General features: G+C 40.3%; 1 protein-coding gene across 2 annotated transcripts in view; it reads right to left on the reverse strand.

The window, feature by feature from the left end:
• Positions 1-4,161: 4,161 nt before the first annotated feature.
• ric1 (RIC1 homolog, RAB6A GEF complex partner 1) overlaps positions 4,162-18,475 on the reverse strand; it is a 74,553-nt gene continuing 60,239 nt past the window's right edge. For both annotated transcript variants that reach the window (XM_062554040.1, XM_062554039.1), the window contains exons 16-26: positions 17,277-17,437; positions 15,497-15,635; positions 15,288-15,404; positions 14,306-15,037; positions 14,008-14,166; positions 13,390-13,526; positions 12,832-13,124; positions 12,543-12,743; positions 12,255-12,432; positions 9,563-9,751; positions 4,162-7,160 (exon numbers count right to left, since the gene is read on the reverse strand). In XM_062554040.1, the coding sequence (XP_062410024.1) occupies positions 6,881-7,160; positions 9,563-9,751; positions 12,255-12,432; positions 12,543-12,743; positions 12,832-13,124; positions 13,390-13,526; positions 14,008-14,166; positions 14,306-15,037; positions 15,288-15,404; positions 15,497-15,635; positions 17,277-17,437 (2,586 nt within the window). In that variant the 3' untranslated portion in view covers positions 4,162-6,880. The remainder of the gene's footprint in view (positions 7,161-9,562; positions 9,752-12,254; positions 12,433-12,542; positions 12,744-12,831; positions 13,125-13,389; positions 13,527-14,007; positions 14,167-14,305; positions 15,038-15,287; positions 15,405-15,496; positions 15,636-17,276; positions 17,438-18,475) is intronic.

The raw sequence follows: 18,475 nt of genomic DNA on the forward strand, positions 1-18,475 counted from the left end.
TCAAGAATTAGGTATCCTGATGTGAAACGTGCATATATTTAGTTCCATACATGATTATTCACTTGCTTATCGAACATTTCAGATTTCGAAGAGCTTTCTTTCCTCGAAATCTGCGATGAATGGGGTCGGCTTCACGCATATCTCCATGTCTAAAACATTTTCCGGGTGTTTTCACCTATTTCCGACAGTTTTCAGTAAAACAATTAAAATACAAATGGGACAAGATGATCTGCGTGAATAGCTTAGTGCGAATTGAAGCAATTTCCCTGACTGACTGCATAGGCTATAGACTTTCCTCGAGTAGGCCTAAGCATTCACATTATTGTTGTCACACTTGTGCAAAATATAGGAATATGATCCAGAAATCGTCGTGGCAAAGCCTGGATAAACTCTACTATGGGTGTGCAATGCGTGTTCTTACTCGGACACGAGTGATTTAATGACCTTTTAATTATTGCATTATTTTGTAATGCTTGAAATGCCCACCAAACCGCGTTATGTGAACCTTGTCACTTGCAGACTGACCAATGAATCTGCTACGGTCTCTGAGCCTTGTGGCCACTGCCACGCTCTGTTTTTTTTTTTTTTGTTATTAATTACAGATGATAAAGACGTAGGCTACTGTGTCTTTACCATGTTGTCTGATAAGAGCACTTCTACCTCGCAATCGCTGGTAATAAACTTTCAAAACTTTTTCGATTTGATTATATAAATTATTACATTTTGTAGCAGGTTCAAAAACGGATGGATCCACAAATGATTTTATACTCTTATTAATATTGTGGGATAAGCCATTTTGCCTTCGCGGAGGTCTGAGTTTTCGAGTGGCCTTCAAGTTAGCATATTAAAATGAGTGTGATTGAGGGAGGAGAGAGGGTGGAGTATAATGCTCGTGCATGTACGCTTAATTTCACGTTATTTTGGATGTACAAAGGAAAGCTGCGTGGATTGCTGTGTACGCATGGTTTCATACATCTGATTTTTTTGTGCGTACGCTTCTCTCCAGATTTTCGCGTACGCAATGTTTTAGTAAGAATTCCACGCAAGTCTTTGTACATGAGGCCCCTGGACTTTGAAAAATTAGAAAAGGTAAGAAATCTATTCTCACTAAAAAAAATACATACTGCATCAATACAGTAGTCAATGAGTAGGCCTAGTATAGTATGTGGACTGTTCTGTAGGACTGTAAAAATAAATGTATTTCCCAAATCGAGCATTTGGGAAATATATTCCTACAGTATAGGCTACACAGTATTTACAGTATTTTTCTATTTGTTTGGCAGAACTGAAAGATTACCAACACAAGGTGGTTGTGAACGTCTTTCGTCTCCTGAACAGGAAAGTGAAATCATGAACATGGTCCTAGAAAATAACGGCATAACATCAGGGCAAATACAAAGAAAAACAATCTAAAACAATTAGATATTTCAAAATATTGATTGGGTAAGCTTATCAACACTGTTAGCATAATTTTGTAATGTAGGCCTATGCAGTACATTATTGTGTTTTTCTTGTAGATCACATATGTGCAACTTTGTGTTGATTGGGATTTACTGTACACTGTGTACATTGCTTTTGTGGTGAAAATAAAATATATTTGTTACCGTATATTTGTGTTTTCAGTATAAAAACAATATTCTCAAATATTTTACAACATTCTAGTGTATGTACTGTCTGTAGTGAATAACACTGAACAAAAAAAGGCCCAAGAAGAAGTGTTTTCCAAGTGTTCAACTGGTTCTTATAATGTCTACTAATATGGTTTGTGTGTCATATGAAAACAAAATACCATTTTGAGAAGAAATAACAGTGTTTTGAATGAAAAGTTTCATTTTGCAGGAGAATTGAGGGGTTTTGCCCATTGTGTGTGTGTTTTTGGATTTGTGTGTAGAGTTCTGAGTATGGGGCATGCTTTCAGAAAATGTGTGTAAACAATCGAGAAAAACTTTGAACTCTCTCTCTGTCTCTCTCAACTCTCCCTCTTTCCCTCTCTCCCTGTCCTGTCATTCAACTCCCTCTACTTCCCTCTCCCCCTCTGCCTTTTCCCTCTATAGTATAATAATTCATATCCCCATTGGTATGCTTATTAATACCAACCACCATGACTTATAGGAATACTAACCCACTTTATTTCTTTTCCCTTTCCTCTATACCTCACCTATGAGGTAAACCATTACCAGTCATCAGCCATCTTTTTGCCTGGCCCTCATCACACCTGAAGTCAATTCAATTCAATTTTATTTATAGAGCGCAAAAACATTACACATGTCTCATGGCGCTTTACAGAGTGTTAAAACCTTCAAAGAGAGCCCATGAGCAACAGGGGCAAGGAAAAACTCCCTAGAATTGGAGATACATATAGGAAGAAACCTCAGACAGATCCCCAACCATGGGCGCAGTGATATCTGAAAATAGTCCCCATAGGCAATAAGCAGGAAGTAGTGCGTGATATCACTGCGCCCATGGTACGGTTGCAACTTGCCTTGATTATTACGCCAGATGAGAGTGTAGTTCCGTGTCAAATCAGCCTAGAAAAACGGCAGGTTTCATTTTCAGTTGGTCTTATTGCACTTTCTAACTTGAGAAGAGACACGTTTTAAATGGGAAAATTACCAGAAATCTTAGTCACTTGTAAGCATGATGCTAGCAGGCGAGAAGCTAACGGTCTAATCCGATTCAATGATCTATGCTAGGCTGAAGCTAAAAGTTGTATCGCCAGACTCACAGAATGGCTGGATGAACAGGAAAAGGTAAATATCGATTGTTTTGTTCGAGGGGAGGTGGGAAATTAGTTTATTTCCAAAAATGGCGGAATATCCCTTTAATAGTGAACCTTTAAATACCCCCCATATGTCAATGTCCATCAGTCTCAACATTTAGCAACATCACCAAACAGTCCAAAAGTAAATTAAACCCCAAACTTAACCGAAAACTATGCTTTTAATAGCCGGTGCCGCTAGAAATAAAATGCATGTCTCTCTGGTTTCACAATAAAACACACGTAACAAATAGTTCCTGCCTGGAAATCTGCCTCAAATACCGTGCGTTAGGCTATTTATTTTACGAATAGCCTACTCGTTCTTTGTTATTTACTGCTATCTTGTAGCCTTTATTGTAGCCTACGTTGTAATAAGTCCAAACTAGCCAACAGTGTGTGTGTGTGTGTGTGTGTGTTGGTTTATGAAGTGTAAGCTGTCACCTATCTAGCTATCCGGTTTAGTCTACCGTAAAACCATGTCCCTTACAAGATTAGACTGAAGACACAGCGATCAAGGTAAAACGCAGCAGCAGGTTAAACCACAGGTGCATGTGACACAGCAATGGAGCTTAAGTCGTTACATGACTTCTTGCGTCACCACCGAGTTTAAAACCGTGTTAAACTCCAAACTAGCGACAGAGCAATTGCCCTTGTATGTGCAGTCCAATAATGCAATAACTTATTACATTATTCGCACAATGTTATTGAGTGCATTACATTATTGGCTTTATTACATTAAATTACATTTATTACATTAAATGTACATTGCACACGCACATACCTACCTGTCTAGTGTGTGTGTGTGTGTGTATTATTGTATGGTCCCCCATAAACCAAATGACACAAAACTAAGACAACATTTAGAGGATGTCATTCAAAGGACTTAGAATTTCGGACAGTTTTGAACCTATTAACCAGATACCTGTGACTACAGTACAATGTTAGGGTGTCTATTAGACTGGCAGATACTCCTTAGTAATGTCTGTGGAGTTCCAAAATATTTTAGAATCCTCTTAAAATGCCTTAACATTTTAGCCCAACTGAAACTGCTTTGAAGAGAGCTCTCTGGGTTCTTGCTATTTGTACAGAAAAGGACATGCACAATGACCATAATGAGGTCATAAATATCATACATCATTAATACAAACAAATGGTCAGAGGGATTCTGCTTTGCTCCTGAAAAGAAAACAGCTCAAAATGTGTACAGTAAGCTTTACAGATGTGTGAGCAATAAACATGAGATCGGCAATTTCCTGTATTTCAGTAGGCAGATGTTTGGGAAAACTGTTTAAAATCGTCATGCATATCAACTGTTATTCTCAGATGGTCTTTTTTTTTTTACATTTATACATTTTCCAAAGAGGCAAGAATTGTTTTTAAAAATAATTTATTTTTTTTATATACAGGAAATAGAAAACTAGAGTGAATAGAAAAAAAAAACTGTACAGGAGACCTGCATGTATACTGCTGTAAGAACAGCCTGGTCTCAGAAAACATTTCTGTGCCAAAGAGCAATACTTTACCGTCCACAGGAAGAAAGTGGAAATCTTCCACCTAGAAACACTATATTATCACTCCCTTATTACATACATGTTTAAGCATGGACAGAGTACAGTACAACACCTCAAATCACAGCCCACTTGACAATTTGGACTATCAGACAGTGCTAATAGGAGACAAGTCTTGCACACATTTTCTTTTTTTGTTTCCAGAAAACTATTTAGAAAACGGTCTTCATGATACAATTTAATTTATGTGTGTACATAGAATAAATACAAAAAGGTAAGGGAGATGTGTGAGGGAAGAGAAGGCTCGACAGATGGACTCTAGTGTGCTTTTAATGCCAACACATCATTAATACTATGCAATGCACACTCTTTGATGGTGTGAGTCACTGAAACCAGAGGCCTGCATGAACATCTGTTTTTACAAACTAAGTAGCAAGAGAGAGAGCAGGGCTCAGTTGATCTCCAATTTGGGGGGTGGGGGCAGATAATATTGACAGAAATAATAACTACATTGCACAAAAATAATACTGGTGCAGTAGAAGGGGCTGTCTCGCCTATTTGAGAAGGATTTGGGCATTTGTTTTTAATTTTTAATTTTCAGTTTCATTTTTCTGCCAGTGCTAAGACCATAATTATCCTAAAGAATAATTATGAACCTATTAAACACACAGCAAATTAATATACCTAAGATCATAGTTCCCTGCAAGTAACAGACTGTACAAAAGTTGATCATAAATCATCAAAGTCATATTAGAGTGAATACTTTTAGAACAGTGTCATAGGATAGGATGTCATAGGATGTCATATATTCAATATTCTGTACAACCAAAAAATAAATACCACAGCATAGACACACTTAAAGTGAAATGTTGTCCAGGTAAATGCAGTGATAAAATTGTTCTCATAATTGCCTGTTTCTTGCTCTTCAGTGCTTAATGAGGTTGCTGTGCATACATTAAACAAATCAGGATTATTGACAATATTCTCATTTCACCTCATAGGTTGTAGAGAAAGATTTTACTGCCAGAAGGTCGACGTTAGATGTATTCTTAGAGTTCATGCCATTCTATCTCTCACTCACACTTCATGTTTGTTTTAGAGTTCACATGACATTAAGGCATTATGACGTTCGTGGATGCAAAACCTTAATAATAATCTATAAACACAGCATTATCATAAACATCTAAATAAATTGCCTGGTCAATCCTAAACCATTATTACAGGTATTACAGGCCATTCTTGATGAGATCTTAAGCCATTCACTTTCTCATTCTACAACACATGAAAGTCCTGCAGAACCAAAATGTCATGTCGTCATGATAGGCTAATGATAGACACCACTAGTCAGCTGCCAGTCAAGATTAACACAGCGTTCTGTTGATGCACATTAGACTACCTAGACACACACAAGTCTACCTGTAGACATCAACGACAGCAAAAAGCATGACGTGAAACACAGAAACTGTGTTTTGTGCTTCAATGACATGGAACATCATTACATGGAGGTTTTGTATGCATGGCTGCAGTGAGTTGTTAGTAGTTGAGCCAACCTGTGGCTGACTAATCTAGATGATTCTATTCTAGAATAAACATGAAGTTGAGAGTGTGAGCAAACAAATTGAAAACACAAACATGATGTGTAAAGCTACAGTACCATACAGCTTTCTGGCAGTAAAATTGATAACCAAGACCAAAATGTTGCATTGCCAGGACAGAAATCCTTTGTCAAGATTGTTTACACATTTTGAAATATGAATAATTATCAATGTTCAAGCATATTAACACTGTTTGTGAGAAGAGTTGTGGGTGTGGTTGTGATATATTCTGTGTCTTTGGTCATAATATATTCAGTTGCTTTGAAAAGGATGAGACACACAAGCAGTGAAAGCTCAGCTGGAATAACACTGGGTCACTTGCATTGTCTTGGGACTCCTCTCCATGGAACTGCTATAAATAATGACAATCTGCTGGCAGAGAGAGAAAACTGGCTCCATACACATGTACATGCATGTAACGCTTTTACATTCAGACAAACTAGATGAAACTGCTACGAGTCATGCATATGCTAGCTGTTGGTTTGCCTGTGTGTATACCCTGAAATGCGTTTTCATAAAGAGCTAACAAATATTTCCATTTTGGTAGAAAGCTTGGCGTGCCTCCAATAAATAATCTTCAGGACTCTCTGCAAAATTCAATTTCAAACAAGGTCACTGTACAAAACATGACTTGTAAAACCAGCAGAGACATTTGGCTGGTAAATGTCTGTATGCAGATTCTGGAACTGTGTTACAGGATGTGTGTATTCGGTTGTAAAAGCCTGTGACATAAATATACTGAAATTGTGGGGGAGATCTAATATGAGTGAGAGAACACAGACAACCAATCCACACCTGGCAAAATCATACATACATCCCTCAATGTCCAAACATATGGACACACTCCCACTATCTAAAAGCATTAAAGCATGATACAACATTTCGAAAAAGCAAATAGTATTGATAAGGGTCCTGGTGTATAAGACTCCAGTTTTAGGTCTGATGTCTTCGTGTTCATCAATATCCTCTGGGCCACACAACTGCCTGGTTGTTTCAGAGAATGCAGAAATGTTGGGGGATCAAGACAGAGTACAGTCATATGTACCTTCCTCTGGGCTATGTTCCTTCTCTTCCTCCTCTGGTCGGTCTTCTAGAGGACCTGAGCCAGGAGCCTCCAGGGATAAAGAAAGCCCAAGAGGTACTGAGCCACCCCGTTCTTCCAACCTTGGGATGGCTGGCTCTAGCAGCTTGGTAACATTGGCAGGCTGAAAGGACTCTGGGTTCACTGGCTCCACTGCACTCTCTAGTAGTTTATGTAGCTGAGGCTGAATCAGCTTCAAGAATGGCTTGTACCCCAAGCTGTGAAGAATGACAAGGACACATTATAGGCATGACATGTAAACAAGCATCACATAATCACTACAATACATACTGAAAACAGGGTCAATGTACCCGTCCCAAAACATTTCCATCTGGAGCATAGCACTACAAACATGGGCGGCGCCAGGGTGTTGCTTGCTGTAGCTAAAGCAACACCAAGATTTGAATGTGGTTATCAAACCGCCAGCACTGCCTGTCAAGATTGCAGACCAGTAGCTTTTAAAATCGGTGGCGCTACCAGCACAATTCAAACTTCACTCATGTTGTTATAGGCTAGGCCTATGAAAATCGCCCCAGAGTTTTTGTGGTTCCAAAAAGGTTCCACGGCCAGCAGCCACAACTGCAATAATGTTGCAAATTCGACATCAGTGTTCTATTCTTGCCCCTTCTCTCGGACTGATATTACCAGAGCCCGTCTACAGCTTCATATTGCAGCGTAGCAGCGCAAGAAGAGGTTGAGAGTGACATTATCTCCCCCACCCCCTAGTACTTCCATCAACTCGGTTAGTCTACTAGCTAGCCAACCTCTGTGCCTCGCTAACATAGCCTACCGATTTTCATGCAAACTGAAAATTCGACGAGGAGTTGTGTTGGATTAATCCATTTACAATTAGCGATTAGAGTGGCACCTCATTCATTCATCATGTCATGGGCAGAAACAAATGTTGGTTGTGAGGTCTCTGTTAAATCACGATTTTTTTTAGCTTTATTGTGTAAAGCCAGATTTTCACATTCCTTTGAGGCAGATAGCTGAATGCCCTTTTGATGCTAATTTACTTGCAAGACTTGATAGCTCGCTATTGTCTCAGCTGGCTGTGGCCGGCACCCCATCAAGCAGCCATCACCACTTCCTCCATCTATACAGTGAAAGTCAAATTGACAACTTCTGAAATACTTATAAAATGTATGTTGTAAATGTAATACATCCATGTTTGGTCTTGAATTAATACTTGTAATGTGGGCAACCGCCTGATCACGGTTTCATTGCAATCTAATGTATTTGTACATAGTTATAGACTAAGAACTACATTTTAGAGTTTTAGACGCTACACCCACTTTCAGGTAAAGAAGTCCTGCTGAGTCGGGGGTGGCTGGATGATTGAAAAGAGAAGCTCTCCAATTCATTCACTCTCTTCTTCTCTATCTCAGCTCTGGGCAAGAGGTCACTCTGATCTCTGGTCCCCCCCCCCCCTCTCTCTCTCTCTATCTTTTGGTTTCTTTATGATTTGTTATTTTCATTATTTGACACATTGTTTTATCTGGTGTATGTAGCATTGTAACTTGGTAACTTGTTAAAGTCTAAGTTCAAGTTTATTGTTTGTTTTGAGGTTAAGTTTACTTTCTCCTTTGTTCTTTTGTTTAAGGATAATTACTGATATTACTTTACTTTTACATTCAAAGGCTCAATGCCTAATAAATGATTAATTTTCCTCTCGCAGTTTGCATATCTCTAAAGTCTAGTGTGCCATTCCATTCTCTGCCATAGTTAACAAACTAGTTATTTGGTAATTTATCAGAGGTACAATATTCTTATCTTATGGAGTCAGATAAATCGTGGTTTATTCCTAATAACATTGCCATCTAACTTCTCAGATATCTTAATTACAGTCCAATTCAACCTCATTGAAGCGCCAGGCAAAGACAGAACACGGATATAAGTGGGAATACTGTATATGTTGTTGTACATTTTCCCTGCTTACAATTGTTATGAAAATTATGTTGAGGACCCCCAACGAATGGCCTTCATATGCTTGTCAAACTACGTTGAAACTGCATCACAGCACAATTTTCCAAATTTCCCGGGGGAGAAACCCCTGTAGCCTACCCCGTAAAAGGAAAAAAAAACTGGCCTTTTGCACTAGTGACGCTCCTGGTCGGCGATATAGGCTATTTGTCAGTGGATTTAAAAAACGACGCGAAAGAGTCAATGTAACAGGCTATTGCAAGGTTCTCGAACTCGACAGGATTCGGGAAGATCTGTCCACAGTAAGACATTCGATTTTGCTTTTACTTTATCTACAACCCCTGGCATAAGTTGTTTAATTTTTTAGAAAAAAGCCAGATCACAGACATGACACAAAACTAAGTTAGTTTCAAATGGCAACTTTCTGGCTTTAGGAAACATTAATTATTTTTTTTCTTGATTTCCTTTAATCCGTAACAGTTGCTTGTTTTAGACCAACCAGAGGGGGAAAAAATATGGAATCACTCAATCCATTCTTGATTGGAAGTGGAGGTTTTCAGACAAAATCAAAATATATTCATACTTTAATTTACACTGAACAGCTTTTTTCCCTGCTTGCACTTGGCTGCATTGAAATGGCCATGTGTGTGGATGACTGAGTATGTCTGAAAAGATGGATAGGTGTGTGAAAGCTGACCAGTCAGATGAGGCCCAAGCATCGACTGCAAGAAGGCCACTTCGGATGCTTAGAACAGTCTCAGGCGGGACATCAGGACTCTCCAGGAAGCCGACCACCTGCTTGATTATGTTGTTATCCCTCAGGATCAGTCCAATGATCACACACCATTCAAGACAGCCAGCCTCCATGAACACATGAAGCAGGTACCTGGAGCAATCATTACAGACATGAAAACCCATATAGTCATACACTGCTAAAAAAAGAGAACATTTCAATCAGTACTCTAACATGGTTTGGTGCTTTCTGTGGATGTAGCTTGAGGGAATAAAAGGGCAGCCTGAAAATCCAGTCCCATATCTAGAAAGATTTAGGGTCTGGCTATAGGTAATGAAAATGGTCTCAAGGGGCGGCACCAAGCGTGCATTTGAAAATATCACAACATGCAATTGGAAAACACTACGACCAATGTTTACTGACTGATTTCGGACTTTGACGTTGCAGCGCTGCAGTCATCTTCTTAGCTTGCCTCTGGCCCGCCTATATCAAATACAACAATGTGATTGGTGCAGCTCGGCTCCAAGGGCAAGAGGTAATGAGTAGAGATGCACTGATAGCAATTTTTTGGCCGATTCCGATTTTTCATAGAATTTGACCTGCCGATACCGATTTTAGCCGATTCCGATTTAATTTCTTCTAACCACTTTACAGCAAACAAAGGGTTATTTTCTAGCCTATATTTTCTTTAATACAACATGTTAATATAGAAATGTAATCAACTTATCAATGGCTGGTAGAAAAATGTGAATAGACAGATTCTTCTTCAGGTCTTCTTCAGCTGCAGTATTCCCAGTGTGGGACATTCATTTCACACATAGACTACTAAAAGAAATGCAGGGAAATAGGGAAAACTATTTTTTTTTCTTCTCACAGTCACATCCAATATCCAACTGTAAATATCTTCAGAATACTTTTAACTGGAAAGCTTGGTGTACATGTGCTACATAGACTGAGATGTTGGAAAATGACAACAAAAAAAACCTAATAATTTTGAGAAGCCTTGAAACACAGCAAATGACATACATTCCCAGTCCACACTCTTCTTTGAACTTTCGCGATTGCTTGTGGATACTAAGGAAGTGTCCATATTTGGATGGCATAACGTCATGCAGGAGAAACACAGCTTTCCAACGACACCACGCATTATGTTTGATCAGACAAAAGGTAATGAAATAAACCTCTAAATGTGTAAATCGGACTTAAGTTGTTGTAGTAGTGTGAAAGAATACATGATAAGTTGGCAAACCGAAGCAAAACTATGTTTATTCCTGCCGTGTCTCGTCTGGAGTATAAAGGCTATGTCGCTGCTTATTGATAGCGCTTGTGGTTCAGCTGTGGGCACGCAATTAGCGGCAAGGACGGCTTTGATGAGCGCTGTATCCTGAAGTGACAGCTTAGTAAATTCCACGCAATATGGCAAAGAAGCGTTCGCTGCATATAAAAACTCAGTATTAGCGCTTTATCCAGCCCAGACTGTTGGCCTTAGCTAGCTTCATCAAACTTTGCAAACTCAGTGTGATGTTGTTACAAATTCGTGCGAGTGCATTTGACCGGCATAAAATCGGCATGTCTCAGACTGACCGGCCGGTCACCGGTCATGGTCGATCACGTGAAAATCGGTTCCGGTCACCAGCCGATTGATCGGTGCATCTCTAGTAATGAGTATCATTACTGATTGCCAGAGTGACTCGCTAAGCAAATTCAAAATGTGCTCTAATGAGAACTCTGGATTTCAAGGGTAAGAAGTATTCCCTTCATTTTCTTGAGTGTACATTCCACAATATTAACTAGAAAAGCACTCAGAGAGCGCAGACCTCCGCCTGTATTGTTCTTCCTAGGTTGTCATTGACAGACAGGTTGACAGACAGAGGTTGATAGACAGACAGACAGACAGACAGACAGACAGACAGACGCCGGTCCCCAATGAAAACATAACCTCCTTGGCGGAGGAAATAATTGAAGGCGTACACTTTCAAGCATAAAACTGTCCATTCAAGCCGAACTCATAATTAATTCTCTTAATTTGTCATTTTCCACTTTGAATTTCCAGGGTAAAATTAGAGTTCTTTTGAGAGCACAATTTGAATTGTGTCTGCAAGATACTCTGGCAATAAGCAATGATGCACGTTACTTTTACCCCACAGGCATCGGGGGAAACCAATCACATCGGTGTATCTGATATAGGCGGGGCGAGCTTAACTGATGATGACAGTGCTGCAACATTCAAAGTCAGTAAACATTGGTCGTAGTGTTATCCAATTGCGTCAAAGTCCGGAATCAGTCAGAGTAAACACTGGTCGTAGTGTTATCCAATTGTGTTAAGTGAGATTTTCAAATGCATGTTTGGTGCCGCCCCTCGAGTTGGGCCATAACATTATTCAATTTCAAGTTAATTTCACTTATAGAGAGCCAAAACATTACAAATGTCTCATGGCGCTTTACAGAGTGTTAAACATTATTTGTGGCCAGACCCTTAATCTGAAAGATTACCAGGGTCTGGATTTTCCAGGCTACTTTAATGTATGAATAAAAATCATTTGTCTTTTGGTTGGAAAATCCAAACTTTTGAAAATTTGAACGATAACAGCGAGAGTACACAGAGAAAGAGTCACTCAGACTGATGGAAGTAAAAATGGAAGTAAAGAAATCTCACCTGAGCTGCACCTGGGATTTATGAGGACCCTTATTGGCAAGCTCCATGGATATATGTTCCAGCTCTGACTGGCTAAGAGACAAGGTGGTGAAGTTCTCATCAACCATGGTCCAATCACCATCCACCATGGAACTGGTCTCAGTCAGATCAGTGGCTGAACCAATGCTGCACTCCTCAACTTAAGTGGAAATAAAGAAGAGGGCTCATGTGAGAATGGAAAGACATAGAATGCTTAATGACAGAAAGACATGACAAATGATGAAGAGAGAATGAAAGCCCTGTTCTGACCTTTGTTGATGAGTGGTGACAAGAAAGCCTCCTGTGTTTCAGGGACTCCATGGGATGAGGCCAAGTCCATTTCTTTAGACCTTGCACCCAATCCATCTAGCCAACTGTTGTTGGTGGGAACAATTACAGGCAGAGTTGCTTCCATGTTGCTATTCAGCAGGCTGTCAGCTGACTGAGACTTTAGCAGATGTGTGCTTAATACTGAGGGAAACACACAGTAGTAGAAATTTAACATAACAAATGAAAATGAAACAAAGTCTATCCATAAGTTATACACAAATATGCACACCTGTACGACGTCCATTCTTGAGTGGAGAGTTGAGTGCACAAGCAGGGATTACCGGGAAGGGCCATAAAAAATCACTGTGCAATCGTTTGAGTGCAGTGACGAAATCATCCACGCGTGCCACTCGTGTACGCTCCCGGCATAACCAGCCAATCAGCTCAAAGCCTAGTTGTGTTGAGAAACAACCCAGCTCCTTCAGCCTAACCTGCTCTAGAAGGTGTCGTGCATGGCGCCACAGCATCATATCAATGTACATATTTTCTGCACAGTCACCATCCTTGTTCCAGCGATCTGCCCTGTACATAGGTAACACAGTTGATCATAACATTATAGTTAAGAAGATACAAACACATTGTTCACATAAAATTAACTAGGTAGCAGTGGTGAGAATGTCATGTTTTTATATACTACCTTTAATTATCTACAAATAGACAAAATGTCTAAACGTATGTGTTGCTTCTGCTTACAGTTATATGTGTAAAGGGCTGGGGGTGAGGGGCTAAACCAGTTAAGGGGGACATGGGACAGGGTTATTATACTTATCAGAAATCACAGACTTACCCTTTAGTTGAAGGACCAGAGGGCATGCTAAATGTCTTCTGAAGGCTGAATTTCCCTGCTGTAATGCTGTCTGCTGACTGGGAGAGGCTAATGCTTCGGTTCCTGAAAAACTCAAAGCCTCCTGATGAGCAGGGCTCCTGAGTAGACAGACACAATATGGCTCAGAAGATCAGATTGCTATTTTAGTAGTTGCTGATCTGACTAAACTAACAGACAACGGAGCTTAGAGGTTAACAGAACACTCAGAAAACAATAAAAGAATATATCCGCAAGCGGTGATGGTGGGCCAGAGCACCTGCGGTCCGTGACCTGTGACATTTTGGAAACCCAACAAAGCACTGACATGGTGCGTTTGTCAAATGTACATATCAGATGTGTGTGCTATTTGTTTTTGCAAGTTGAGAGAGACATGTCGGTGCTTTGTTGGGTTTCCAAAATGTCACAGGATGTGGATTGCAGGTGCTTGGGCCCGCCATCGTTCAAAAACAATAGGGCCTTGCGCTACGGTGTAGCCGCTGCTTCAGCGGCCGCAGCTTGGTGCTCGGGCCCTAATAAAAGCTTATATATTGTTGCAGTGTGACAAAGGCTTGTGGCAGAAGAACAGCAATGATGATATACCTGGGTCGTTGGCGTAGTGGGTGGAGTCTCGGCTTCTCCTGAACCAATAGCCTTGAGGAAGCGAATCATGTGACGGCAAAGGTCCCATTTCCCCTGCTCCAGAGCAGTGTTGAAGAGCAGTGTTGCATGCTGGCGGCTCACTGCTGGTACTTCCATATTCTACAGGCAAACCAGTAATTTGATCAAATACATTATCTATGCTGCCAAATTATACAGTCATGACAACACGTCTATCTAGCAGACAGAATCACAATGACTGACACATCACTACTACATCTTGCTCAAATATTTAGCTTACTTGAAGTATTATAAGGTAGGATGCTGCTGTGTCCAGATCCTGGGCCATGAGGCACTCCTCAAAGAGGTCTTTAGGGTTACCCACAGCAGCAAAAAGGTAATTCCAGAGTGCATACTCAGTCTTGCGTGCACAGTGCACAATGGTCTGCAGAAAAAAGGGGAACTCTGTGATGAACTTGGCAACTGTAGGCAGCAGTGGATCGGGGATGGGCTCTCGGGAAGTGGCCTCCTCTTCCAGCACCACATGCACCATCAGCTCCAGAACATGAGGGAAGTAGGGCAGGCTGGCACAAGACTGAGCAAGCATTAGCGCCTGCTCACCCAAGTTGCGCACAAGCAGTTGCCTAAGAATGTGGTGCAAGTATATGTGGGAGGTACGCTCCACTGTACAGAAGGGGAATATGGCCTCAAGTGGTTCAGTGGCTGCACATGCCCCTCCTCCAACACCGTCATACGGCACAGTCTCATTTGTGGCACCCAGCACCAAAGCGTCTTCAAATAGCACAGCTAGTGGATAGATATTGATGTGGAAAGGCAACATGATGCGGCGCGATAAGAATGAGTGAGGCTTGCGGTGGTCCCGTGGGAAGAGTGGCAGCCACACCTTCATCCCTGCCTCCCCACACCACAACCACAGAGCCTCCAACAGGTGACGCTTCTTGCGGCTGCTGCGGCACGTTGTCCATACGTTCTCCACACACTGGGCCAGTACTACTGGGGGACAGAACGGTAGCTGGAAAAGAGGGTAAAAGTGATCTATTTCAGACTGGACTAGACACATCTCCAAACAAAACAAATATGTTTCATTATGCGGTGAACAACACAACAGCAACAACGAAAACACACACAATCTGATCTGACATCGCTAAATGCAGCAGGTGGCGTTTAAAATAGCTGTCTTGCAAAACAGAATGGGTTGATACCATTCTGTTTTGCAAGACAGCTATTTTACAGTGTAAAGGGACAGTATTGATACTACTTACCAACTTCTTCTGACTGAGCGTTGAGTCTTTCTCCCGTACCTGTGGGCCTGAACGGTCTCTCTGCAGCATAATAAGCTGTCCTGCAAGATTTAACATGATGCTCTCCGCTAAGCAGGCCTGAAAGGCAAGCAAAAGGAGAGAATGAGAGTAAATCACACAAATGAATGGACTGATGGTAAATAAAAGAAAAAAGCGTCTAACCGACTTACCTGCTGGGGGGCTTTGAGGGTTATGCCTGTCTCTGTACGTACTGAGGTAAGTGTGACAGACACCACCAGCCCAGGGTGAGGGATGTAACGCGACATGGACACTTCCTGCAGCAACTCTACACATGTTGAGGGGGTTGAACTGTAGAGTTGAGGGATTAGAAAATGCGTTTGAGTTAGGAAAACTGGAGAACTGAGCTGACAACAATTCAATTTCGATTTCAAATTAATTTCACTTCAAGAGCGCCAAAACATTACACATGTGTTAACCCTATGAGCCCTAGACTGTTTTAAGGGCATTTTCACTACCTCTAGTTAGAAGCATTTATCCTGGTCATTGTAAGTGGCATTCACACATGCTATATATTGTTTTTTTCAGCACAGTCTAGGCTACCCAGATCTGCCACAATATCATGTATAAAAGCTTGCATTGATTTGATTTAGATCTTTAAATAATAAAAATGCAAAAAGCATACTATACAAATTCTCACATTTTGACGTATATCTCACCACAGCAAGCTGACCGCTCAACATGACTTGCATGGTTGTGTAGGCCTGACTGCCCTGAAAATGGCAATATAAGAACCATGGTGGAGGTATACTTTGAGGCTGAGAAATTTACAGAAATATGTAGTGTGTACCTTCCAGAAATAAATGGCAATTTTTATTTAGTGATGAGAAATGACTTTTTGACACTTTTTGCGCTCCATATTTGTGACACTAGCTGATCTGACCTGACTTGTTTGCGTAGTAGCACACATGACGTGCACAGATGATGATTCTCTATAATATATTTTGTACTGCATTGCAATGAACAAAGTAAAGGCAAAAAGTGTTTATTTCTCAAACTAATTTGGATGCAATATGAGTCTTGAATTGGATACCATACAGGAGTTTGCTAGGATCTCAAAACCGTATTATGAACGTGACTTGCCATAGAGAAACACATGATAACATTGGATTATGAACATAGGCTATTATGCCACACAAAAACATGGGGTAAGTGGAGCTAAATTAAGTTATTATTTTGCTGTCACTTCGTCTGTTTTATGGCCTAGATGGTTGTATTTGGTATCTGTGGATAGCTCTAGCGCTCCTCTTTCATCTGACATGTGTTCCATATCTTTCTGATCGCGGTTTCACGAGGAAATCAATCGAGAGTAATGGTAGCCAAAGCTATATGACATTATTATTTGTTTGTCACTTCGTCTGTTTTTATAACACGACAGGATCAATGTCTTTGATATCAATGGAAAGCTCTGTTTCTCCTCTTTCATTTGCTATGCGTGTCATGTCTGTACGATGCTGGAGTTGTGAGTAATTCAAGCGAGAGTCCTGGATGCGCGGGTGAACGCAGAGCAGTATAGACTGTAAATATGATATACTTTGATTTAACTTCATGATTTTATTTTATTTTCATACTTGATCGTACAGACAAGTGTCTAGTCTTGTTGGAAAGCCCCGGTTCTGCTCTTTCGTGCAACATAGGTCTCATCTCGCTGTGACTAATAATCGCGGAGCAATGTAACAGAGAGGAATGGGTGTGTTTTTTGACGCACTTTGTGTCCGTCGGGCTCATAGGGTTAAACATTCAGAGAGAGCCCATGAGAGAGGGGCGAGGAAAAACTCCCTAGAATTGGGGATACGTATAGGAAGAAACTCTGACAGATCCACGACTCAAGGGCCCAACCCATCTGCCTAGGGTCAGTTACAGTACAGGAAGGTCATTTTTAGTGTCAGAAAGGTCAAATAGTCCTGTGATTTCTGTGTGTGTGAGACTGACCTGTCTTGCTTCCTGCTAATGCTGTAGAGACAGATTGAACAGTCTGCTCTGAAGAGGACCACCATGTTGCGGAACACATTAAGCAGCAGAGTGTCTGAATGCAGCTTGGTTGTGCTAGCAAAGGCATTATCCAGATTTGAGGACCGTGGGTACAGCCGCAGCTGGACGGAAAAGAGACAAGGATGAGGTGAGCAACAAAGTGCATGGCACAACACAACTACCCATTACCAATAGCTTACAACAATGTATCAAGCTAACTATTAACAATTACCAAGTATAATGTAATGACCATCAGAAAAGATAAAACCAGATAAAACCATATGCATAAACGATCACATTGCAAAAAAATTAAATCTAACAAAGTGTTATTCGTCTTATATTAAGGACAAAAAAAAAACTTTTTGGTACTATTTTAAGTATTAAGAGACTTACCTAGTGTTCTCTCGAAAGATCATTTTGACGTCATTTAAGAAGACTTTGACTTATTTTAAGAAGTCTTAAGACAGGTTTACTCAAAGCACTGGCAGACAAATTTGCTTGTTTTCAGGATAAGACGTATTAAAAAGAAGTCAAACTCTTCTTAATTTAAGTAAAATGATTTCATGAGAAAGTGCTAGGTAAGTCTCTTATACTGAAAACAATACCAACTAGATTTTTTGATCTTGACAAGATTAATAAGATTAATAAGATCCCTTTGGGATCAATAAAGTATCTATCTATCTATAACATAATAACATTTCATTAGATAAGCAGCTTTTGCAGTGCTTGGAATGAAAATATGCAGTGCAGTTGTAATTACTATTAAATGGTATCATAAGACATAGAATAATGCATCTAACACAATTATGCTCCTCTACCTAATTTGGTCATTATTAGACCTGTGAAAAATGCAAATGTTCCGATTTTCCACTACCACAGCAGTGACTGAATCTTGATGTTCCCACTGAGGTCTAAGTCCTGAATGCTCAAAGATTTAAAGGGACACTTCACTGATTAGCATTAAGCTTTGTCTCTTTAGAAAACCAGTCATGTTTTGGAATGGTCGTGCATCATTCCCTCAGTTTGCCTTGAGATGGGAGAAATACGGATTTCAATGTTGGACTTCCTGCTTTCAATGATGTAAAAATCATAATTTTACATCATTGAAAGCAGGAAGTCTTATTCATGGGTTTCATTGAAATCCGTATTTCTCCCATCTC

This window comes from Sardina pilchardus, chromosome 14, assembly GCF_963854185.1.
Source record: "Sardina pilchardus chromosome 14, fSarPil1.1, whole genome shotgun sequence".
NCBI lineage: Eukaryota > Metazoa > Chordata > Actinopteri > Clupeiformes > Clupeidae > Sardina > Sardina pilchardus.